Source organism: Sapajus apella, unplaced genomic scaffold (assembly GCF_009761245.1).
Source record: "Sapajus apella isolate SASKATOON/1434 unplaced genomic scaffold, GSC_monkey_1.0 scaffold7, whole genome shotgun sequence".
Classification (NCBI taxonomy): domain Eukaryota; kingdom Metazoa; phylum Chordata; class Mammalia; order Primates; family Cebidae; genus Sapajus; species Sapajus apella.
The window spans coordinates 42,554,914-42,581,697 of NW_022436947.1; the positions used below are offsets into that span (position 1 = coordinate 42,554,914).

At 33.7% G+C, this 26,784-nt stretch overlaps 1 protein-coding gene across 5 annotated transcripts in view; it reads right to left on the minus strand.

Moving 5' to 3' along the window:
• Positions 1-26,784, minus strand: part of HGF (hepatocyte growth factor) — a 73,573-nt gene that overhangs the window by 12,971 nt on the left and 33,818 nt on the right. For 3 of the 5 annotated variants that reach the window (XM_032276447.1, XM_032276446.1, XM_032276444.1), the window contains 4 exons: positions 19,956-20,130; positions 16,181-16,308; positions 6,575-6,677; positions 2,510-2,643 (listed from right to left, as the gene is read on the minus strand). In XM_032276447.1, the coding sequence (XP_032132338.1) occupies positions 2,510-2,643; positions 6,575-6,677; positions 16,181-16,308; positions 19,956-20,130 (540 nt within the window). Of the gene's footprint in view, positions 1-2,509; positions 2,644-6,574; positions 6,678-16,180; positions 16,309-19,955; positions 20,134-26,784 lie in introns of all 5 variants that reach the window. The other 2 variants (XM_032276445.1, XM_032276443.1) reach the window with 1 other exon arrangement.

The following is a 26,784-nucleotide window of genomic DNA, read 5'->3' on the forward strand; positions in this document are numbered from 1 at the left end:
AAACCTTTACAAGTTTTGTAAGAGAACTGTACAGTGTGAAAATGATTTATACAGTCTCTGCAGTTATATAAATAATAAGAACTCAAATCTTCTAAAGATAAATATTATTACCCTTTCACCAGGGAGAAAATGTAAATAAATCCTGGCTATAAATATTAGTTAGAAAAATGACCGTGTAAAAGTCTTTATTGAAATTAATGTTTGGTATACATTGAAATAAAATGATTTATCTGCAATAGCATTTAATCAAATACTAGTAACACCCTCAAGTCTTTCAACAGCACATTACTTTTAGTTTAAAAATATTAGTTGAAAAAATTTTTTGAAAACTTCTAAATTATTAGAGTCCTGGCTCCCTTAGTTTGTGATTATAAACCAAAACACAGTGCCTTGAGATTCTACAGGACCATTTCACTCTTAACCATGCATATGTGCTAGATCAAGCTGCTGTGATTTTAAAATATCTGGAAATCTGTAGAGGAAGCAAAATAACATGTTTTAGAAGAAAGATAATTGTCTTTTTCCTTCTTCCTATAGTCGATGAGCCTCCATTAGTCTTAAACAGAGACTTAACAAAAACCTTGTGTTATAAAACTAGTACTTAGAAAAATAATAATCTTTTAATCATTTAAAAATATTTTTATATGGCACTGTCTGAAAGGGTAGGTGTGTTTCTTTTAGTATTAACATTTGAAAGGTGTCCTTCCTGGCAGAATATTTTCAGGGCCTGTGCAAACTTTAATATAGAAAAGTGAAGAATATTAGGAAAACAAATTAATTTGAAAGGCTATGATCATGGTTGATAAAATGAAAATATACTTATTAGAAATACCATTTATTTGCAAACATATATTTAGTTATTTATTCTTATAGAGAATTTGTGAAACTATTAAAAATAGATGGAGCAGCTACAAGTCTTAATTATAGGTAGACTTGATTAACATATTTTAAGTTTGCCTTTAATGCTAGAATTTCATAAAACCTAATGGCTGTTTCCATTTAAGGTGAACTTTACCTCTTTAATTTACATAAATTCTGGAAAACATAGACTTGTGTTTGTATTTCACTTTTTTGAAGCAACATTATCATTTCTTCAATTTAATCTCTCTTCTTATAGTAGATATTTTTGCTGCTATTCTCAAGGTACTTGCTACTACTGGCTTCTCTAACAAAAAACATTCTTAAAACAAAGTTTTTATAGAACTTACGAAAGTATTTCCTTTCTAAAGAGAAGGTAGTTTAACGTTGTGGTAAATGATATTTTTTGTAAACATGGAGTTACAGATGCATGGTGTAGTAAAATGGTCTCTGTCTACTGACACAGCTTTATAAAAAGGCTTTTTCACTCACTAACATGTTAAAGACATAGTGCCATCTCAATACATATTACTCTACATCAGTGGTTACCAGTGGAAATGATTTTGCCCTCCAGGGGACACTGGCAATGTCTAGAGATAGTTTTGATTGTCACAACTTGGGGCAGGTGTCATGCTACTGGCATCTAGTGGATAGAGTCCAGGAACACTACGGAGCATGCTGCAAGCACAGAACAGCATCTGGCCCAAAATGTCAGTGTAGGGAGGCTCAAAAATCCTGATCTATATCAACTTTATTACTGCTTTTTATACATTTTATCAAACTGACTTCACAGCAGGATTTCGAATTCACACTTGAAGGAGCATAGAATTGAGACACCCTGATTACCCAGGTCCTCACTAATATTAGATGTTTATTACAATCATTTTATTTGCCAACCAGACAGGTTGAAGTGACTTCTCATGCTTTAAAAAATGTTTCCTACTAATAAGTTTTCATGTCTTTTCATTTTTTTATTAGCTATATTCTTGAAGATTTATTTTCTTTCTTTTTCTCCTGAGTTCTCACATCTTTTTCTTATTGCTATATAGAAACTTTATAATATGAATTATACTAGACATGTATTTTATATGAACTATATCAAACACGTATTACATGTTTTTTATATAACTTTTATTTTATGCAACAATACCCTTTTAATAGAGCCATCTTGGGAATCAAATAACTGGGTGGAAAACTCCAGGTTTTTCTTCAGTCTTAAGTTAAAGAACTGAGAGGGAAATAAAAGTACCACCAGTTCAGGTCTGCTTATGGAACTTTGCTGAGAGCTCTGCTATATTCAGAAGCTGAACAGCTAGTATTGGTGTTGGGGAATGGGGAGATCTTTCTAGCCCAGTCATATCAGAAGTGTGGTCAATTATTGCTTTTGGAATCCAAATGGAAATCTTCTGGGGGAAGAGAATCTCCTTTAAAATGTTAGAATATCTTCTTATCTATAAGAGACATGGAGAGAGAGGGAGAGAGAACATGTGGTGTGTTTGCATGTGTGTTGTGTGCATCTTTGTATGGTGCTCTCTTTAAAGTCTCCTCAGTTGGGAATCAATGCCAGACCGCCTATATTACTTACAACTTTTATATGAAACGCAGTATATTTAAAATATTTCATATGACAAAGACCTCTAATTGTACTTACAACGAGAAATGGGGCAATAATCCCAAGGAATGAGTGGATTTCCCGTGTAGCACCAGGGTCCATGAGCATCATCATCTGGATTCCGGCAGTAATTCTCATTCAGCTTACTTGCATCTGGTTCCCAGAAGATGTGACTGTGGAGACAACAAGCTTTGCACATCACAATGCTTATTCTATCCAAGAGGCACAAAATAATACAAGAAGATGTAATCTCAGCACATTACTTTAGTACTTTAAGTTTGTCCTTAAGCCAAAATAGTACCATGCAACTTAATCCTTGATCAATTTCCTACAAATTGTTTCTAAAAGTCAAACCTAAACTAGATGAATTAAGTATTATTAGAGACCCATTGAGAGTTTCTAAATAAATATATCACGTATTTCCAGTAGCATGCTGGTAAATGTTTACCAACTGTTACTTTCAGGTATGTGTATGCTGAGGATGAAGACGAGGAGTCCTCATGTGTAGCTCTTGCTGATTTTTGTACTGTAAGTACTTCTACCATGAAAATTTCAAACTCCTAATGTAAAAAGCACTGAAGGCAACATTTTTGAAAGAAGGTGAGAACAATTATCTCTCAAAATTCCATAAGAGCAATCCGCTCTATCCACCACTACATGTTACTAAAAATGCTTTAAAAAACAGCAGTGCTGAAATCAGCATTTATTTTAATCATGCCAATTCTTGCTTAAAATTATTTAATAAGTCCTTTTAATCCTTAGGATAAAATTTAGTTCTTAACTGATATAGTGTTGCCACTTTGCGAATTCCTTCCTGTGGACATTGACCAAGTGACATTCTTTCAGTCTTACCAAAATTATTTCCTATATTCAAATACTCTAATGCTTTGGCCTTTGCACATGCAGTTTCTTGTGTCTAACGTAGTCTTCCTCCTCTACTTCTGTTGCCCGATTTCTATTCATCATATGTATATCCCAGCTAATTTCCCTTCCCTTTTTTTTTTTTTTTTTTTGTTGTTGTTGTTGAGATGGAGTCTCACCCTGTTGCCCAGGCTGGAGTGCAATGGCACAATCTCAGCTCACTGCAATCTCCACCTCCTGGGTTCAAGCGATTCTCCTGCCTCAGCATTCTGAGTAGCTGGGACTACAGGCACATGCCACCATGCGCAGCTAATTTTTGTATTTTTAGTTGAGACAGGGTTTCACTATGTTGGTAAAAAAAACATGCTGGTCTCAAGCTCCTGACCTTGTGATCTGCTTGCCTTGGCCTCCCAAAGTGCTGAGATTACAGGCGTGAGCCACTATGCCTGGCTATTTTCCCTCCCTTTAAGAAGTCTTCCTGACCACTTACGTCTGAGTAGGCACTTCTTTGCATTCCCAAAGCATAAAATATGCTATCTTTCATAGTTTTCATATGGCATTTCCTGTTTGCATGTATCCCACACTAGAGTGGGAGATCTATGAGAACAGAACTCTGCTGCCCTTTGAAGTCCTAGAGCTACAGTGTCGATATGGTAGCCCCTAGCCACATATAGCTACTGAGAAATTGATCTAGTCCACATTGATAGGTGCTATCAGTGTAAACAGACACCAGATTTTGAATATGAAGCATGAGAATATAATGTAAAAGGTATTTTAAATTATTTTTATATTGAACACATATTGAAATAAAAAACTTTAGATATATTGGAATAAATAAAACATTAAAATTGATTTTGCCTGTTTATTTTTACCTTTTTAAAAGTGCCTACTAGGAATTTAACAGTACATATGTGGCTTACATTTTTGAGTTGCATTATCTTTAATTAGAGAGCATTATTTTAGAACTATCCTTCTTCTGTGAAGTAAGTTAATTAAAACAATATAATACACGATTGAGTACATTTTGGAAGAGAATAAGGCACTTAAAAGACTGAAGCAAAGTCACTGCATCTCTCAGAGCCCTTAAATTCCTATGCACATATAGGAATCTTTCCTATAAGATTATGGTGGTCAAATGACATAACTCTTGTAAAGCAGCCATGTTATAGGCACTTGATCAAATGACTATAACTTTTTTCTTTTTTTGAGTAAAAATGATCATTTGTTATATATGACTTATGCTAAGGTAAATTTTTTTCAGAGTTGAATATACACTTTATGTTTTTTAACTTTATATATATATATTTTAATTGTACTTTAGGTTCTGGGGTACATGTGCAGATCATGCAGGATTTTTGCATAGGTACATACCTGGCAATGTGGTTTGCTGCCTCCATCCCTCCATCACCTATATGTGGCATTTCTCCCCATGTTATCCCTCCTCAACCTCCCCAACCCCTGCTGTCCCTCCCCTAGCACCCCCAGTAGACCCCAGCATGTGATGCTTCCCCCCCATGTGTTCTCATTGTTCAACACCCGCCTGTGAGTGAGAACATGTGGTGTTTGATTTTTTGTTTTTGTGTCAGTTTCCTGAGAATGATGGTTTCCAGATTCATCCATATCCCTACAAAGGACATGAACTCGTCATTTTTTATGGCTGCATAGTATTCCATGGTGTATATGTGCCACATTTACCTTGTCCAGTCTATCGTCGATGGGCATTTGGGTTGGTTCCAGGTCTTTGCTATTGTGTGCATAAACAGTGCTGCAATGAACATACGTGTCCATGTGTCTTTATAGTGGAACAATTTATTATCCTTTGGATATATACCCAGTAATAGGATTGCTGGATCAAATGTAATTTCTATTTCTAAGTCCTTGAGGAATCGCCACACTGTCTTCCACAATGGTTGAACTAATTTACATTCCCACCAACAGTGTAAAAGTTTTCATGTTTCTCGACGTCCTCCGTCCTCTCCAGCATCTGTTGTCTCCAGATTTTATAATGATCATCATTCTAACTGGCATGAGATGGTATCTCAATGTGGTTTTGATTTGCATTTCTCTAATGACCAGTAATGATGAGCTTTTTTTCATGTCTGTTGGCTTCATATATCTCTTTTTTTGAAAAGTGTTTGTTCATACCCTTTGCCCACTTTTGAATGGATTTGTTTGTCACTCTAATGATTGTTTCTTTTGCTGTACAGAAGCTTGGAGTTTAATTAGATCCCATTTGTCTATTTTGGCTTCTGTTGCCAATGCTTTTGGTGTTTTGGTCATGAAGTCCTTGCCTATGCCTATGTCCTGAATGGTTTTGCCTCGGTTTTCTTCTAGGGTTTTTATGGTGTTAGGTCTTGTGTTGAAGTCTTTAATCCATCTGGAGTTAATTTTAGCCTAAGATGTCAGGAAAGGGTCCAATTTCTGTTTTCTGCACATGGCAGCCAGTTTTCCCAACACCATTTATTAAAATTCTTTTTTCTTTTAGTCTAGTGCTATACTCTGGGATGTTTATGAAAAATCTGTTTTAGGTCACAATTGTGTGTTATACTTCTTTTGCAATTTTGTAAACACTAGCACTATTGCTAAGGCTGAGTGGATGCTATCTTCTCTATCTATGAATATATCTATGGTAAAAATCTGTAATTCTCTTAAACTTTTAGAATTTTTCAATTACATGTACATTCCTGTAATTATTGGAAAATTTTATGTATCAAAGCTACATAAGGAAACCTGCCATTGTACATTTTAATAGTTAAGATTTAGTAGTTTAGATATTTAAATTATATACATGAGAATGATTATTCATTGGTTTTTCATAAACTATTAATTATTAAATATGAAAACAATAATCCCATAAAATGCACTACTTCAAACACCACATTTGCCACTTAGTTATATACTGTCTTATTAAGTTATGTTACTATTGTATCAATGTGACCATATCCTCCTTGGAGGTTGGAACCAAAATATGTCCACTTTTTGTTGCTGTTCCCTATGGTACCAATTATAGTACAGAATGCATAGTAAATGCTCAATAAATATGCACTAACTTGAATTGCATATTTAAAAGTTGGCTTCTTTTTAAACAATGTTATGATGAGTTGTGCAGAAAAACCAATCCAATGCTTTTATTAGCTTGCCATGATATAGAAAAGATTAGAAAGAAAAAGCAATATACATATCTAAATACACAATCCATTGTTACTACTACATTCGATATATAGAAGAAAGAAATTTACATACCGGTGTAAGTCTTCCATGTTCTTGTCCCACATTGAACACGTTAGTCCAGATCTTGTTTTGGATAAATTGCCCATATAATTTTTGCCATTCCCACGATAACAATCTAGACATAAAACATACAGAAATAAGTCTAATAAATATTAAGGAATATAAAACAAAAACATTTTTATAAGTATATGGATTCATGAACATCAACATACAAATTAAAGTACTTGAAATCTGTACAAATCAAAAAAACTCAAATATCTCAGATTAAAATATCCTTATTTGAACCCCAGTGTCTTCATTAAAATAAGGGCTTATGCAAATTCAAATATTACAAACAGTAATTTAAAACCAAATGAGTGGCCCTTTGGAACAACAAAAAATAGGAAATTTTAGAATAACACATATATTTCCCAATATTTTCTTCTGAAAAATGTCATTCCATAGAAAAGTCATAAGAATAATATAATGAACATTAATCTACTAGTCACATTCCTTGTGTTTTGATTTTTGTCTTATATGACATTGACATTCTGAGTCACCCAAGCCAGCTGCTTTACAAATGCTCTTTAAGTTGAATTTGTTTGATTTATTTTCTCATGAATAAAATCAAGTTAAAGATATTTGACAGGAATATTGCATCAATGATGCTTTGTCCTTTTCAGACCATTACATCCTGTGACACATGATGTTACTTTGATCTATCACTAGTGATGTGTTTGATCACTCGGTTAAGTGGTGCAAAGGAAAAACACTTCTTTGTATTTAACAAAAAAACTGATTGGGGCCTTTGAGTCTGAATATAAATATCCTATTTCCAAACAAATTTTCACAAAAGAGCTTAGACATATTTTAATGAATTTTGCATGAATCAGTTATTGTCATGCTGATTGTAAAATGGTTATTTTTACTATTTCTAACATTTCTTTGTATTTTTTAGCTAGCATTTAACTGTAAATAGAAATTTTTCCCTTTCCCTTATCCCGTTCATTTAGGTATTAGTAGGAGAAGTACTAGAACTAGCTATAAAAGTTGTAAATTAAATGTGAACTTTTTATTTTTATTTTCTTTTTATTTAATATGATATACAATCTATTGCTGTTTTCATTTTGATGCTCAACTTGTTCCAAATTTGGTCAATGGAAGCCACTTTAAAACTGATTCCTGTGTCTCTTACCATGCCCCATGAGGTTTTCTCTTTCTCTTTTTTTATTGAGAAATTTGTGTTCTCCTGCCTCAGCCTCCTGAGTAGCTGGGATTACAGGCATGCACCATCACACCCCGCTGATTTTTTTTATTTTTGGTAGAGACAGGGTTTCAACATGTTGGCCAGGCTTGTCTCAAACTCCTGACCTCAGGTGATCCGCCTGCCTCAGACTCCCAGCGTGCTGGGATTATAGGCATGAGCAACCACACCCAGCCATATATTCATATTTTTAATCAAAAGAAATGTAGTTGGAAATCAAGTTCTTCAAAAAATATAAGTTGGCCAGGCGCAGTAGCTCACACCTGTAATCCCAGCACTTTGCAAGGATGAGGCAGGTGGATCACTTCAGGTCAGGAGATTGAGATCAGCCTAGCCAACATGGTGAAACCCCATCTCTACTAAAAATATAAAAAATTAGCCAGGTGTGGTGGCATGCACCTGTAATCCCACATACTCTGGAGAGTGAGGCAGGAGAGTTGATTGAACCCAGGAGGTGGAGTTGCAGTGATCTGATATTGCACCACTGCAATCCAGACTGGGCGACAGTGAGACTCCGTCTCAAAAAAATAAATAAAAAATTTAAAAAGTATATTATATATATAGATATAAGTATATATGTACTTATGTATATAAAGATATAAGTATATATATATATTTACTTGTGTGTGTATATATGTTACTTTCCAAATTTAAAAAGAAACCACTATTCTATATTTTTAAATAATACCAAACATTTTAAAAGTGACTTTTTATTCCTAACATTCTTAATTTTTACATGAATGAAAACTGTACATTTGACTATGAAAGGTAAACTACAAATTTACATCAACATTAAGATTTTATGTTGGGACAAATAACTAATGGATACTAAGCTTGGTACCGGGGCGATGAAACTCTCTTTACAACAAACCCTCATGACACAAGTTTGGCTATGTAACAAACCTACACATATACTCCTGAATTTAGAAGTCTAAAAAAAAAAAAAAGATTCTATATTTTAAACTTGGTAAACCATAGCATATTTTCATTGGTTTAAAATGTGCTATGTGATTACAACAAATATTAGGATATAAATGTATATATGATTCATTAAGTAATTTAATGACGGCTTAGAATCAGTTACCATAATCAAAAAGAAATACATACAATAAGCATATTCAATTGTCATGCATTCTCTTCTTTGGATCACACTTGCCAAAATGACATAAGGAATTTGGGATTAAAATAACTCAAATAGATCTGATGCAGATAAAAGAGTCATTACAATACACGATCAAATTGTTTTCAGAAAGCATTAACCTATAAAATTTAATACTTGCACACTAAAAGAATATATCAATTAAAACCTTTTCTCTGACAATACTTTTTTTTCTATATTAAGAAATTTTAAACATTTGACTGTTAGTAAAGTCTTTAGATAGGCTTTTACTAATGAAAACTATTGTGCAATATAGTGTAGTGGTATTGCTATTTTATACATTTTTATTTTTCACATCTGTATTTTTGTGGAACACAGATTAGTTGAAAAGATCCTCCCTAGCACCACCACCACTATCCTTTCTTTTGAATTTGGGCTAGGAGTTAGGTTTTTCTTGAGTAAACTTTTTATTTTAGAATACTTTTGAGCTTAGCGAAAGTTATCAAGATAGAAGTCCCCATATACCACAGTTTCTCCACTTTTGACGTTGTACAATAGTATGATTGACTTGTCACAGCCATCTAACTAATATTGATACATTACTATGAACTAAAATCTGTACTCTCTTTACAAATTCTTAGTTTTCTACCTGATACCTTTTTCGTGTGTTTCAGGATTTCACCTGATACCACATTATTTTCAGTCACCATGTTCCCAAAGCCTCCTCTAGACAATTCCTCAGAATTTTCTTGTCTTTAATGATCTTGGCAGTTTTGAAGAACACTGATTAACTGTTTCATAAAATGACCCTCAATTAGGTTTGTCTGGTTTGTCTTGATTAGATGTGGATCATGCATTTTAGAGAGAAAGACATGAATTTCTGTGCACTTCCTAATTTCTACTCCATTTCAGTTAATAGACAGGCCAGGCACAGTGGCTCACGCCTATAATCCCAGCACTTTGGGAGGCCAAGGTGGGTGGATCACCTGAGGTTGGGAGTTCGAGATCAGCCTGACCAACATGAAGAAACCCTATCTCTACTAAAAATACAAAAAGTAGCTGGGCAAGGTGGCGCATGCCTGTAATCCCAGCTACTGGGAAGGCTGAGGCAGAAGAATCACTTAAACCCAGGAGGTGAAGGTTGCAGTGAGCTGAGATTGCGCCATTGCACTCCAGCCTGGGCAACGAGAGCAAAATTCTGTCTCAAAAAAAAACTAGACAATGTGTGTGTGTGTTTTCATGTGTTTATCATGAATAACTACTGATTCCTCTAATCCAATTTAATACCACAGAATTTTCCTCTTCTGTATTTCATTTTTCTATCTCCTTTCTCCCACAATGAGAACCCTGGTTTCAGGTAACATCAATATATTTGATCATTTTCTCAGTTCTTCAATGCATACAACATAATTTCAAACTGCTGCAACTTAACAGTAACAACAAAACTATAATTTAAAGATTAAAATGTATTTACAGTTATTTTACTCTTAAAATATATTCTAATGAGAGTATGTACAGTCAGAGAATTGTATCCAAAATTATCTGGATTTTTTTTTCCTTCTCTCTACTAATGGTATACATTTGATATATACATAGACATATTTCTGTTTTTATTTCCATCTTTCTAGATGCTATTTTTTGAATATTTAAAACATTAACATTGGATCATGATCAAAACTATATGAAAGGGTAAATTCAGAGAAGTGTCCTTTTCTCTTGCTTCTGTGCCATTCCATTTCTACTTTCTACTCACCATTGCCAGTAGGCAATTTCATTTGTTTTTTGTTTATGGCCCTTGTGTATTTTCTTTACATTTGGCAAAAGGTATTAAATCCAATTAAATGGTATTTACTTTTTTGACAAAACTACTACACATACCTACATAGTAGCTTCCAGATACATATATGTACATATGTAGACATGTGTGTATATATGTATTTGCACATACAGATATATAGAGAGATATATCTATCTGTGTAGGTATACATATTATGAATGTATATATACACATATATTTGTATTTATATGAGTATATACATGTATGAATGTTACATACATATACATATCTGTGTATGTGTATGTATATACATTCATACCTGTATATATACACACATATAGATATATACATATATAATATGAATGTATGAATTTATATATATATATATATATATATATTTCATACCTGTAGTCTCATATTCTATTTTTTATTACCAGTAGTAAATTATCTTATTTAGTTACCAGTAGTATACAAACATATGTGCCTAGCTTTTTAAAAAAGTTAACCTCATGCTAAGCTGCAAATGATCTAATATTAGCTCTTTAACAGTTTTAGTGTTCTTTTTGCAGGTTCATAGCATTTTAATGTGTAGCTGTACCAGAATATATTTTCATTGTTTTGCTATGACAGATAATTATGCAATAAGAAACTTTGTGCACATATATTTGTGCATTGTTAGAACTTTATAATCAGGTATTGGCATCGTTGGGCCAAAACTATGTGGTTTCTTTTTACATTCAGATATTTTATCCATGTGGAATCTTTTTTCAAGTAGAGGGCATGAAGTACTGACTTTGACTGTATTTTTCTTTTTTTAAAAAAATTTATTTTATTGCATTTTAGGTTTTGGGGTACATGTGAAGAACATGCAAGATTGTTGCATAGGTACACACGTGGCAGTGTGATTTGCTGCCTTCCTCCCTATCACCTATATCTGGCATTTCTCCCCATGCTGTCTCTCCGCAACTCCCCACCCCCGTCCCTCCCCTATTTACCCCCAACAGACCCCAGTATGTAATGCTCCCCTCCCTGTGTCCATGTGTTCTCATTGTTCAACACCCGCCTATGAGTGAGAACATGTGGTGTTTGATTTTCTGCTCTTGTGTCAGTTTGCTGAGAATGATGATTTCCACGTTCATCCATGTCCCCCCTTCCTGAAGAATGATATTTAAGCACATACCTTTACGAAGTACAAGGACAAGCCATACGAAAAATTTTGGAGAAGAGCAAGCCACACAAAGAAGCCAGCACATGCAAATACCCAGAATCAGAAATAGGTCTGTCATGTATGCATAAGAACTGCAGAAGTATGCAGGGGTCAGTAGGTCACGCCACAATGTTGATTTCTAAGTTGATGTGAAACCAATAGGTTGTTTTAGATGATGTGTTCTGATTCATACTCAAAGAAGGTCAGTTTATTTGGTGTGCAGAGAGTAGACTATAGAAAGCAAATGTAAAATCTGAGAGAAAAGGTAATATTCTATCAGAGTAGTCAAGGTGGGAGATGATTACAGCTTGTTCTAAAAAAAAAAGCTATTGAGAGAATGAGAAATGGTCACACTTGGGACATATTCTGAAGGCAGAGCTGGACATATTTTCAGATGGATTGGATGTGGAACACAAGAAAAAAAGCAAAATTAAAGAAATTCCTTTGATTCTGTGCAAATTGCTGAACAATAGTAGCACCTTTTAAAAAGGTTGGGAAAAGAGTGAAACTGGATGAATAACAAAGATGGGCATCTGAAGTTCCCTTTTGCATGTGTTCAGTTCAAGGTTCTTTTGGGGCTGTCAAGTAAAAGTGTTGAGTATGATTATCGATGTTACATATGAGACTCAATCTGAGAGAACAGATTGAAGCTACAAAGACACATTTGGTTGTCATTAGCCATATTAAGCCATGGGGTATGATGAACTAGAATATAGAATGAATATAGATATAGAAGATGTAAAAGGGGAAAAAGATTTTTTTAACTTTTGTGGGTCTCATATTTTATCAATAAAATGGGAAAAACAGAAAGAAAAGGCATGAAGTTAATTTTATCATCATTCTAAATGGTTAACTGCTGCTCCATTATATTTTTAAAGTTAATATTGTACTCAGTGGTATAGTTTGCCATATTTTTAATATAATAAATCTCAGTATGCACTTGAGTCTATTTTTGGGTTTTGTGTTTTGTTGCAATTGCTAAAAAATTCAAGTGCTACAACAACACTCTTTTAGTTATAAACTCTTTATATTTTAATATCTGATAGGGATAGTTCCCTCTAATTGCTCTTCATTTTCATGGTTTTTCTTATTATACTTACATATTTTAGGAGAACTTCAGAGTCAATCTGTTTAATATAAGAAAAATACATATTGATCTATTTATTAATATCACATTAAATTTCTAAATGAAGTTTTCATCAGTTTTGTTGCTATTATAGATGTTTTCTCTTTAAATCTTCAAGCTCATAAAAATACTAGTGATATTTTTATATTAATTTTATATCCTTCTACCTTAATGAATTTTTTATTGTTTCAATTCCATTTTCCATGTATTACTATTACATAGTTTACATAAATAGAGATAATTTACTTTGCCTTTTCCAATTACTTTGTTTTCTCATCTAATTATATAGAATAATATATCCAATAAAACTTTAAAGAGAAAAACAATGTTAAGTTATACTTAAAATATTAAACAGTAAGGGAGATAGTGGAAATAATTATTCTTTTTGACCTTATAAGAATTCCTCTAATATTTCCTCATTAAGTAAGTGGTAATTTTATAAGTGGTTATTTATATATGTACATGTATACTCATGTATATTCAATATACATATATGTACATATATATTCAATATATGCTATGGAAGTATATATGTGGAGGGTATAGGTGTGTGTGCCTATATGTGGATGCCTTAAAATGTGAACATAGATGTTAAGGAAGTCTGTGTAAGCATAGATGGACATATATGGATGTATGGATGTGTGTATATGTATATGTATAAATATAAAACCCATAATTTTCTTACTTGAATACATTTATGAGGAATGTATGAGTTTTGCCACAGGAATTTCAGAATCAATTGAGATTTGCCATATAATTGTTTTTCTAACATCTATGATGAATTGTAATGGGATGAATTGTAAAAGGATGAAAGAATAAAAAGGTCAGTCTCAGGAGGGTCAGATTCAATCCCAATGTGCCAATTTGAGATGTAGGCAAGTTACTTAAATTCCATAAAACTAATATTTTCATCTATGAATAAATTGATTTATCTGATAAGCAATAACATCTGTTTCCCCTCCAGAATCCAAAATTTTCCTATTCTATTACCTGATCCTTTTTATGTGATGTATATGTATATAAAAATACCTTTTTACACACCAGAAATTTATCAAATAATTGTTTTCCTTCTCTCCCTCACAAATTATTAAAAAGTGTTCAAGTAAATGAGCCAGAAACACAGAAGACTCCACTGGTACCAAACTTCCCTTAATCACTGGCTTCAACATTATTTCCAACGGACCCTTAAAAGAACAGTGAAACTGACCAAAAAGGGACTCATCCCCTCTTCCCTCTACAACTCTATTTTCAGACTTGCTCACGAACAATGACACTGTGGGAAAAGTTAAAGGATGGAAGAAGGATGCACAGGACAGTCAGTCTATGAAATGGAGCTTTAGTTTGGCTTGGAATTTCTAGGATGATTTAGGACTAACCATGACCATGACCATCACAATTAAGTATATGTGAAATAGAATATGATCATCTGAAAAGGATATCTCTCAATGTACTATATATCAGTTATTCCCAGGACTCAACATTATTATTAATATTTAACAAATTATTTCTTTGAAAAATCTACTTTTAAAAAAAATTTATTTTAGGTTCAAGGGTACATAGGCAGGTTTGTTATATGTAAATTGTGTGTCACCGGGGTTGGATGCATAGATTATTTTGTCACTCAGGTAATAAGTTTAGTATTTAATAGGTAGTTATTTGATTCTCTCCCTTCTCCCACCCTTCACCTTCAAGTAGGCCCCAGTGTCTGTTGTTCCCTTCTTTGTATCCATATATATTTAATATTTAGCTCCCACTTATTAGTAAGAACATGCAGTATTTGGTGTTCTGTTCCTGCATTAGTTCACTTAGGATAATAACTTCCATGTTGCTGCAAAGGACATGATATTCTTTTTTATGGCTGTGTGGTATTCCATGGTGTATATGTACCTAATTTCCTTTATCCAGTCTACCATTGATGGGCATGTAGGTTGATTCCATGTCTTTGTTATTATAAATAGCGCTACAATAAACATATGCATCCCTGTGTCTTTATGGTAGAACGATGTATATTCCTTCTGGTATACACTCAGTAATGGGATTGCTGCATTGAATGGTAGTTGTATTTTGAGTTCTTTGAGAAATCTCCATGTTGCTTTCCAAGGTGGCTTAATTAATTTACATTCCCACCAGCAGAGTATAAGCATTCCCTTTTCTCAGCAACCTCACCAGCATCTATTATTTTTTGACTTAAAAATCTATTTCAATCTGACTTGACTACTGCTCCCTGAGACAGTTATCTTCAATGGTATCTGTGTTTCCAAATACAGTGGTGATTTCTCTCAAACCCCACCATTATCCAGCAGCTCTACTGCTAACACCCAGGGACATGTCACTCCCATCTCTAGTCTGAATTATTGAAACAACCACTTTGTTGGTTCTCCTGTTTTAACTGTTGTCAAGAATTCTAGCTATTTTCCAGAATGCAGCCAGAGTGATCCAGTTAAAACTTAAGTCAGATTGTGGAGTCCCTTCTCTTTCAGAGCAAAAGTACAAACCTTTACAATTCCTGAAAGGCTGATGCAACTTTAGCCCAATTGCGTCTCTAATCTCATTTCCTATTACTCTTCATCTTACTTATTTTATACTAGCTGTGGTGATGTGCTTATTTGTTTAACTTTCCCAGAGCTCTCTCATCTCACACCACGTGCATTTGCAGTTTTCTCTGTCTAGAATACTCTTACACATATATGTGCATGGCATGGCACATGCTGCTCCCTCACCGCCCTTGGGTCCTTCTTACATGTTAATGTAGCAAGTAAGAGCTTCCCTAAACATTCAAATATAAAACAGAAGCACCCCTCTTTTCTAACTCTGGGACATTTTTCTCTCTACTACTTATGAAAACTGTAATATTCCCATTTTCATTTTTATTTTGCTTTTCTATCAGTTAGATATTAGCTCCAAGAGGTCAGATAGCTTAGTTTTGTTTACTGGTATATCTCCAGCGCTTAGAACTGTGCCTGGTAGTAGCATACACTCAGCTAAATAAATAAATGTTGACTGAATAAATATGTAAGAGAAATCCAGCTTCAAACTTGGCAATTTTGTTTGCTAGCCAGCAAAACCAGTGCAGCACGAAGTAGCTCTTATGCTGTAAAATGTGTCCTCCTTTTAGACATTTCCCCTGAATTTAATCATGCCCACCCTGCAGAATGTCAGCTATTACCTTGTCCATTTGACATGTCACAGTTTGGAATTTGGGAGCAGTAGCCAATTCGGATGTTTGGATCAGTGGTAAAACACCAGGGTGATTCAGACCCATCTGGATTTCGACAGTAATTTTCTCGTAGGTCTCTGTTGAGAATAAGCATGTGAATGTAAATTGCCAGAGTTCTTACATTGGTGAAGTCAGTGTTATTACATTTCTAGAATTCCAGAATGTATGCATGTTTATAAATAGAGTTCTAAGTTTCTGGAATTAGGATAGCTATAACAATTTAAAACTCAGTATACATACCTGACACTACCCAAATAAATGCTGTCATATGTTAATATTTTTTTCCTTCTAGAGGCCTAGAGTTTCACACAAACATTACTGCTTCAAAAAAGAGAGAAATGGTATCACTGCATTCTTCTCACTCAGTCTCAAGATTTAGACTCTCAATTGGTACCATTTTAAAACATTGGCCATTATTTATTACATGTTCATGGCCCATATATTGTGTAGAAACAACACGTATCTCTCTTTGTGAAAGAAACGTTATTATCAATAGTCATTAACTACTCTCATTTAAAATGAAAGTTCAATCTATTCAAATATGTGCCACAGAAAATATGATAGCTATTTTTTCCTTAAGTTCTGTATTTCTTTGATTTATTTAATTTGTTGCATCAATTTATTTTAATTACAAAGCAAGTCTTTATCAATTTAAAGAGGCTACCTAAAACCTTTACAAATATTTCTTTTTTTTTTGAGACGGAGTTTCACTCATGTTACCCAGGCTGGAGTGCAATGGCGCGATCTTGGCTCACCGCAACCTCCACCTCCTGGGTTCAGGCAATTCTCCTGCCTCAGCCTCCTGAGTAGCTGGGATTACAGGCACGCACCACCATGCCCAGCTAATTTTTTGTATTTTTAGTAGAGACGGGGTTTCACCATGTTGACCAGGATGGTCTCGATCTCTTGACCTCGTGATCCACCCGCCTCGGCCTCCCAAAGTGCTGGGATTACAGGCTTGAGCCACTGCGTCCGGCCAATATTTCTTAAAGTTAAGACCTTGTTATACTACAGAGAAACGAACTATAGAATACATTGAAATGTAGTACATGTATATCCTTCATTTTACCAGTATTTTAATTAGAAGTTTAGAGTTTCTAATAAGAAAAAAAATCTATGCTAAAATTATCTGTATGTAAAATAATTTTAATCGTTTTCTATTTTAATATAAATAAGGTTCACATTAAATAAAATGTGCATTTTGTGATAAAATGTGTTAAATATGCTCTCCAATTTTAAGCAAGTACATTCTTTTATTTCATAGATTCCTTGTTAATAATTTAATTAAATGAATATTCAGTCTTTTGGAAACCACAGTATTTGTACCACTTAGGTCCAATTAGAAGTACTATTATACAATTATATTAATATCCAAATAGACCATTGGAAACTGAGAAATTTTTAAGGAAAAAGCTTGTGTTTGGTTAGAAAATCAACAAATAATAATAGTCTTACCTAATCAAAATAGGTCCTGACACAAACTATTATTTAAGGATATGAGAACATTAACCACCAGTGGTTAAAGCCACTGTATAATAAGTGTTTATAACCCATATTCAAACCTTTAGCCTTCTTATAAAATTATTAAATGGAATAGATGAAAAAAACAATTTATACTTATATTTTAAAAATTATGTCAGTGTAACACATGTGTGTTAAATTTTACATAAATGTTGCACACACTTTGGTTTTATTGTCTATTATTTGGTAGAGATGGAGTCACCCTTTGTTGCCCAGGCTGGTCTTGAACTCCTGATCTTAAGCCATCCTCCCATCTCATCCTCCCAAAGTTCTGGGATTATAGGCATGAGCCACTATGCCTGGCCAGATTTGCAATTTTACATAAATAATCACTCAGTTTAATCATTTGGATTGTTCATTTAGACAGGCCAATTAAATGAAGATCAAGGGCTATCAAAGTCCTAGTTTGGACCCACTTTAAAATCTGTTTTAGAAGCACCTCAATCAATAATCTAGATGAAGCAAGCATGAAAGTCAAGATTTGCTCAAATATTTTTACTAAGTCCTTACCCTTCACTTGAAGGAGGATTGATTTACAATTACTAAGGTGAATTGATGAGTTTATGATTCATGTAGATTCATCACAGGCAGTATTGTTCAGTTACATCCAAAGATTGCCATTTGTAAGGTCTCAGTACTAGGCAAGTAATGTTTAATGTTTAATGTTTAGTAGAGACACCTGACCAGTACACCCCTCACTACTAGATCACAAATAGTAAATGGTAAATCAATGTCCTGAGAAAAGAGTTGAGTCAGATTTTATCAGTTTTAAAACACAGCACAAACTTTGTTTCTTAATATTTATATTTGGTTATTTAAATCAAATAACAAAATTAAGAAAAGATGACTTAAATTCTGCTAAGATATAACAGATAACTTTTGATAATTAAATTTTAATTGTGAAGTCTGTGAATTAAATTTTTACAGTCATTCTGTTTTTCTTACAGATGATTTTCACTAGGTATCTGCATATATACAATTTCTTATCGGGTATTACCAGTCATTAGAAGTCAACAAAAATGTGAAGGCACTGACACTATCTATCTCCCTTGTCCCTTATAACAAACATTTTCTCTGTTTCTTTGTTTTCTCTACTTTGATGTATTTTTCAGGTGTGAAACACATGGGTCAGGAATAGAGAGTGAATTGCTTTGATGGAAATGAAAATAAACCCAGAATGATAACCATTAATTTTATCCTTATAAACTAATAGGAAAAAATATTAGTTATTATAAACTAATGGGAAAAAAAGTCATAGATTAATGTTTACTATCTAAACAAATAAATAATGGAACTAGCTAAATCTTGTGCATGCACACACACATACACACACAAATCTCTCCTCTCCTATGGTGGATGGCCACTAGTGCTCATAGCTCTTCATTCAGAAATGTTAGGCTGTCTTATTAAAAACCAATTACATAAAGCCAATATATGTTATTTATAGGTGCTATTTCAGGAAAGCCACTATGAATGATGTATGTGTTATAAATTTCAAAAGCAATCATTTTATGTTCCTCATAACAAGGTGGACAATTTAAAAACACATGGCATTGTGTCTGTGTCTGTCTACTAAAGTCAAGTGGTGTAAAAAGTACCCATAGAGAATGCACAGCTATGTAATTGATACTTAAGGGCAGTTTCTTTGGCTTGAGTCATCTACATTTTGTTTTGCTCCTTCACTTTTCAAAGCAAATCCAGAAACGATGCAACACATTCATTTAAGCTTTGAAAAATTATTTTATTCACAGAACTTTAAGGCCAGTAACTCTTCAGTAGTGTTACTTTTCTTTCCATTCTTTCAAGAGGAAAAATGTGTAATCCTCCCAAAGCTAATATGAAAATTTAAGAAGGCAGTATTTTGAAACATGCCTGCCTACCATTAGTATTAATCGATTAAACAGACTCACAAGAGCAAAGCTGTGATCAGAAACCACCTACGGATGTGTTTCCCAAAGCATAGTGAATCTATCCTCTGGATTCCAACCACCTAGAATGCTTAATGAAATGCATATTTGAGGACCAAATATCAGATCGAAAAAATCAAAATCTCTGAGCAGAGGAATAATCTGCCTTTTAATTCCTTATTATCACTGGGCACACTAAAGTTTGATCACGAACACAAAATTAGTAAAAAGTAACCACTCTATCTCATTTCCCCTAGGGCCTACTGAAATGTATAACATTTGCCTCTTTTACTCACTTGCATTTATAATTTTCAGGAGTCATGTCATGCTTGTGAGGATACTGAGAATCCCAATGCTGACATGGAATTCCATTCCAAATGGTATTGACAGTGCCCCTGTAGCCTTCTCCTTGACCTTGTATGCATTCAGTTGTTTCCATAGGAACATTAGTGTGATTCATAGTACTGTCAGCTAGTGGTAAAAAAAAAAAAAAATATATATATATATATATATATATATAAAATAAGAAATTTAACTTAACATTACTGTCTTCCTTCCAATTTCCCTTTCATTAAAATCCTAAATTAGTTTTTTATTAAAAGGTTACTTAAATGCATTTTACTTCCACATGTATAACTTATATATGCTGAATAGAAGTGTTTCTGAAATGACTGTCGATTATTTCTAAAATTAGCTTGCTTATAGTACATACAAAGCGGTAATGAAATTAACCATAATTTTCCTCCAATATAATGAATATATTCTGGCCAGGCATGGTGGCTTACGCCTGTAATTCCAGCACACTGGGAGGCTGAGGTAGGCAGATTACCTGAGGTCAGGAGTTTAAGACCAGCCTGGCCAACATGGTGAAACCCCATCTCTACTAAAAATACAAAAAAAATAGCCAGGTATGGTGGCAGGTGCCTATAATCCCACCTACTCAGAAGGCTGAGGCAGGAAAGTGGCTTTAACCAGGGAAGCAGAGGTTACAGTGAGCTGATTGTACCATTGCACTCTAGCCTGGGCAACAAGAGTGAAAGTCCATCTCAAAAAATAAATAAATAATAAATTCTAAGCTGACATATTAAGTATTTTTAATCAGCTTGTTGACAATAAAGAAAAAAATCAGTTATTGCTAGGATGATCTATTTCCTACTTTTTTTCCTAGTCCAACTTCAGTGCTTACTATATTTCATGAAGATCATAAAACCCTCAGTCACTAAGTAAAAAAAGTATAAAATTAAATTTTTACCACAATTTTGTCTCTATGTGTAATGTTTATTAAATCAAAATATAACTCAAAACATTCCAGAGCAATTAAAATTCATATATAGTCTCAAAACATACATGAAAATGTTTATGGTTTGATAAAAGTTACCCAGCTACCTTTACAATCTAAATGGCCATTCAGGATGCCTTTGGATGAAACTCAAGTCAGCAGCCTCTAGGACTGTTTAAGATTTGAGTAAATTTCATTGATTCTTTTTTTTTTTTTTAACTTTAGTTTCACTATTTAATAAAAAATTATTTGCTTATTCAATCAAAAATGGTTTATAATAAAAGCAATGATAACACCAATTGTTAGTGAGGCTATGAGGGAATTGGGCCCTCCATATATTGTTAATCGAAACATAAATTGTAGAACTTTTGGGAGGGCAATTTGAGAGCACATAGCAAATCTTTTTTTTTTCTTTTTCTTTTTTTTTTTCATTGCATTTTAGGTTTTGGGGTACATGTGAAGAACATGCAAGATTGCTGCATAGGTACATGCATGGCAGTGTGATTTGCTGCCTTCCTCCCCTTCACCTATATCTGGCATTTCTCCCCATGCTATCTCTCCCCACCTCCCCACCCCCCCGTCCCTCCCCCATTCCCCCCCAACAAACCCCAGTGTGTAGCACTCCCCTCCCTGTGTCCATGTGTTCTCATTGTTCAACACCCGCTTATGAGTAAGAACATGTGGTGTTTGGTTTTCTGTTCTTGTGTCAGTTTGCTGAGAATGATGGTTTCCAGGTTCATCCATGTCCCTACAAAGGACACGAACCCATCATTTTTGATGGCTGCATAATATTCATCCATTTTGGAATTGGATGCACCACTATACAAAGGACAGGCCAGAATTAGAAATGCCATCAATGACTAGGGATGTCTATGAAAGTTTTCTATATTTAATAATGTAAATGTTTTAATAGCTCTTAAATTTCATTTAGACATTTCTCTCATGCAAACCATTGCTACCTTATGTATTTGAATGCTTTATTTCATTGCATTCTATGAGTTAACCTTAGGCAAACTAAACAATAGCCTATGCTTAGAGTTATTCTATGAAGTTTTGTGAAAAAAGGGAAAATGTTTCCTTAATTACCACCCTAATTGTTGAAATAAGTTGTACTATAGAAATTTCCAGTAAATTCCTTTTAAATAACTTCATTGCAGCCCATTTAAAAAGTATTTTAATGTTTTGTATATCTGCTTTGGTTAATAGAAATATGACTCAGAAATATCCAAAATTAAAAAGAAATTCAAATGAAGATGAAAAGTGTTCCGCGATTGACACATAAAAGTGATAATTGAGAGCTGATAGCCTACAGAATTCATCCATGTTGATACTGATGATATATATTGATTTTAGGAAGAAGAGAAATTATGAGACTTGGGGAAGTGGCTTGTATAGAAAAAGTTCATGCTGATTTTGCAAGTCTTTCATAATCTTAGTACCATTATGTACTTCTCAAGACAAAGGTCTTTGATGAAATACAAAATAAGATGGATTTCATAGGTCCTAAGGAACTACATTTCATCAATACAAATGCTACTAAATTACTCTATTTCTGACTATTTGAATTAACTGTTAAATGACATGAGGAAACTGAATGTGTGTAGGAAAGTTTTAAAAGGTGGTAACTCTAAAACAGGTAAAAGGTCAATATGCTATATTTCATATCTAGTTATAAAACTCATGGGAAAGCAGACAAAAAAAAATGTCCTTGGGCATCTATCAATTCATTCACTTAACATGCTAAAAGAAAATTTTTTAGGCACAAGTTCTAGGGCAACAAACTTGTGACCTCAGTCAAGACTAAGTCATGACAATGGAAGGAGTTCAGAGTTAGGGCAGCCAGTGCAAACACACTTCCTCTAATCTCATAGGCTTCACTGTCTGCTTCAGGTACCACAACTCTTTTATTTTCCTATTCAATTGTATGTGTTTTGTTTTGATTGTTTACTACTGAACCATTCATCTCAAACACTGCCCTTGTACTGAGCACATAACTCACAGATCCAGTCTTGATGAGTCCAGATGTCAATCAGAGCCATCTTTGGCTAGATATGGGCCCATTCATTGCATCTCACTGAAAAACTAGTTCATGGCTCTGCCCATGAAAAATTAACATTCCACTCCTTGGACACAAGTATGATCTACCAGATACGAATCAAAACAGTAAATAAGAGGAATATAATACTCAGACATGATTAAAGTTTTGAACATTATTTGATGAAATTTCTAAATACGGAAGCAGCTTCAAAAGGCTGTTTCCTCTACTATGTGAAGGTAGCTTCCTATTGTAAAGATATGCCTGGGTAGTGGTGAGAGAGTAAATATAGTCGTCTACATTGTCAGTGTAAGATTAAATATCAACTATCATTTCTAGAGGATGTTATTAGTCAAAGGTAATTTGAATTTCAAAGTAATTTTTCCATAAATAACATTTTGAAGTTACACTCTTGCAGAAATGACCCGTGATAGTTATAATCTGAAGCAATATTAGACCCTTAAACTCAGAAACAAGTGGATATATACCTTATAAAAAGGGAGATAGTAAGGTAGACACAGATGATCACAATTCATTAAAATATCAATACCTGGCAGGTTCAATGAGTAGCTGTAAGCAATCACAGGATAATCAGGAAATATTAAAAGAAATGATAAAATGTAAATACTGATAAAGGATAAACATATTCCTTATTTGAGAGCAAAGTTTAAAATTTTAAGAACCTCTGTGAAATTGAAGATCTATATTATCAAAACCCCAAGTCAAAGAAAAGACTACTTGCTTAAAAATATTCAGGAACATAGTTCGGTGTTGATTTATCCACTAAAACTTTAATGTCAATGTCAATTCTGACATGTGTTGTTAGTGCTAATTCTCTACTTCAACTGGTGGTTTCCAACCAGATTTAATTAAATAATCTTTCACTTTTAAAAGTAGCAATAATATAAATCTCATCATTTGAACTATTATATTGAACAGTTGTTATTCTAAACTTATTAGCATATTTTAAAGCATTTAATATAAACCTGAGTCACTAAACATTCATTTTTAAAAAGTACGTTAAATGGTTAAATAAAAACCAAAATGCTCAATTTGGATTAAATAATTTAGACTATTTAAAATATTTTAATTTGGAGGTAGAAAATAAAATGTTTTAGAGTTTTTTAAACTACAAGATACAAAGAATGACTTTAATATAAATATTATATTTTACCAAATAAATATAACTTTTTCTTTAGACTTTAAGATGTAAAGAATCTAAATAATAGCATTATTATTTTTCATCTTTTAATAAACATCCATAACTTTAAAATATGTATAACTCTAATAACTTAATAGTTTTCTTTTTCTCATGTTTTAATTCATTGGAAATATTTATCATTATTTTAAACACAAACTAGAGTATTTAGCTAGTATTTTTCTTTAACTCCAAAATACCCTCTGAAATTAGTGCATTGTATTTGTTCTCTTTGACATTCAACTGCTAGGAGTCACCCCATAAATAAAAACTACGTAATTCTGGTGGCAATGTATAGAATAAATAATACAGGCGAATAAAGATATATTAGTATGACAAGGTAACTAAATAGTTTTCATCAATAAATAAGAGTTATTATGAGTCTCCATGAAGCCATTTAATAAATATCTGATGAGGACCATGATGAATGATTTGTCCATAGACCATTTAACTGTGATAGAAATGTTTGATCTCTGCTGCTCACATACTTACTATTCAAACAAAATTAATTATTCCTCAATGACAGTGAAACAAACTCCTTCTGCAGCCCTGCTGTATAAATATCAAAACTGGGTGCAAAAATAAAACAAATGTTTCATGACAATTGATTTGGAAAGGGCTATTAAATATTGGGAAAGGCATTCCTTTGTACTTAATACTTTAACATGGGACCTGAGTAAGGGAGGGTTTTGAAAAATCTCCATTGGCCAAACTAAAATGTCAGAAAAGCACAGAAAGATCCGCAAATTTCACCTGAAGTTGATTGATTAGACAAAGCAACTGGTTTTTAAAATACAGCATCCCCACATACACAAATATTTTTGCAAGCATGTCTACCAAGTTCACTCTGAAAATACCTGGAACTCTTCTGAGAGTTCCTACAAATAAAACCTTTCACCAGGGGTTTCAGTAGTGGCTACCCCTTGGAAGCAGAGACAAAGATATTTATGTAATCGTCAGTGGCCTGAGTAAAGGAATGCTTTCCTTTGATGATTGACACAAAATTTTCTGTTTGGAAATACTTTAAGGAAAACAACTTTTGCTATTGAAATTTTTCACTGTCTCGTTTGAGTATGATCAAATACAATGAGTGCCTCTTGGAACATTAATTTCACTTTGCTGGTGTGGTTGTGCAAAACCACAACTGTGGTGTGATCTGATTGTTACAAAGTTTGGAAGGGAATTTTAAGATTTGAATAGATTTTTTCTTGAGACAAACAGTATTCACTGTTGTCTAATTCTTGGGATGAGCATCTTGCCTCCCAACAGAGACCAATAGAACAAGATCACTAACAAAAAAAAATTTGATTACTTTTCTCTTTGAAGGACTGGCCAAAGCCTTGCAGAGATGCCACAGGGCCTTTATGGAGGTCTGAATGGTAGCTGGAAAGAAGTGCATAAGGATATTACAAATGGCAACACCCAGGGCTCTGTAAGCTTCATATGAATGATGAGTAAATTCTTAGGTCTGCAGTTTCCACCACCCCCAGGCTGCCCCAAACATCCCCACCAAAAGAAAACCCAGATTTTCCAATGGAGACAAACTATTGCTTCTCTTTCCCTATAGGTAGAATAAGTCAATTCATAGGCTGGTAGACAAATACCCGATTATCCCTTGGTGTAGTTCAACCTAACCAGCTGCTTCTTCCCAGCTACTGAAGAGCAACAGAAATGGAATTTACTTTATGACGGTCCCTTGAGATTGAGAACAGTGTGTAATAAAGCCACTCTCCCATCAACAGTACTTGTGCTCTGTGGGCCACGAAGACCAGGATCAAGCTCATTATAAATTTAAAGAGCTTCTTCTTTCAAAATTGACATGGGAAAATAGTAAAGACCTCTGAAATACGAACCTCAAATTGCTTGCACGTCTGCTTTCCATGTAAAGCCAGGATTCATATCTGAAACTTTTCCCTGGACTTTATCCAAGCTTTTTCTGGTACAAAATGCTCAGGAGACAAGACTTTCATGAAAAGTCTTCAATTCCATAGCCTTATTCTTTAGAAGATAGTTTGGAAGAGACCTCCAAGTAAAAGATTTTTCCCCTGAGAAAGGGTATGGATAGCATTGGTTTTCCCTGACTCAGGACACAAGATTTTATTTCTATGAATCTGTATTCTGGACTTGGATAAATTAGTAAAACTCAAAGAAACAATCAGCTTTCTCTAAGAAAGAAAATAATTTGTAAAAATTATTTTGTAATTGTATACAATTTGTAAAAATTATTTTCTCATCATACAAACATACTGAATCTTAAAAGATGACTGTTCTTTTAAAGTGATATGTTCATTGGTTACTAAGGGAAAGGATTTTTTTGTATTTGTTTCCAATGGCAACATACCTATATTAGTCTGCTCATGCTGCCATAACATAATACCACAGATTTGTTGATTTAAACTAAAATAATTTATCTTCTCACAGTTCTGGAAGCTGAGAAGTTCAAGACCAAGGTGCTAGCCAACTGGGTCGGCAGTGAGGGCTCTCTTCCTCTCTTGCAAATATTCACTTTCTTGCTATGTCCTTACATGATAGAAAAATAGAGTTCTCTTCTTCTTTCTCTTGTTATAAGGCCACCAATCCTACCAGATTAGGGCCCACTCTCATGACCTCATT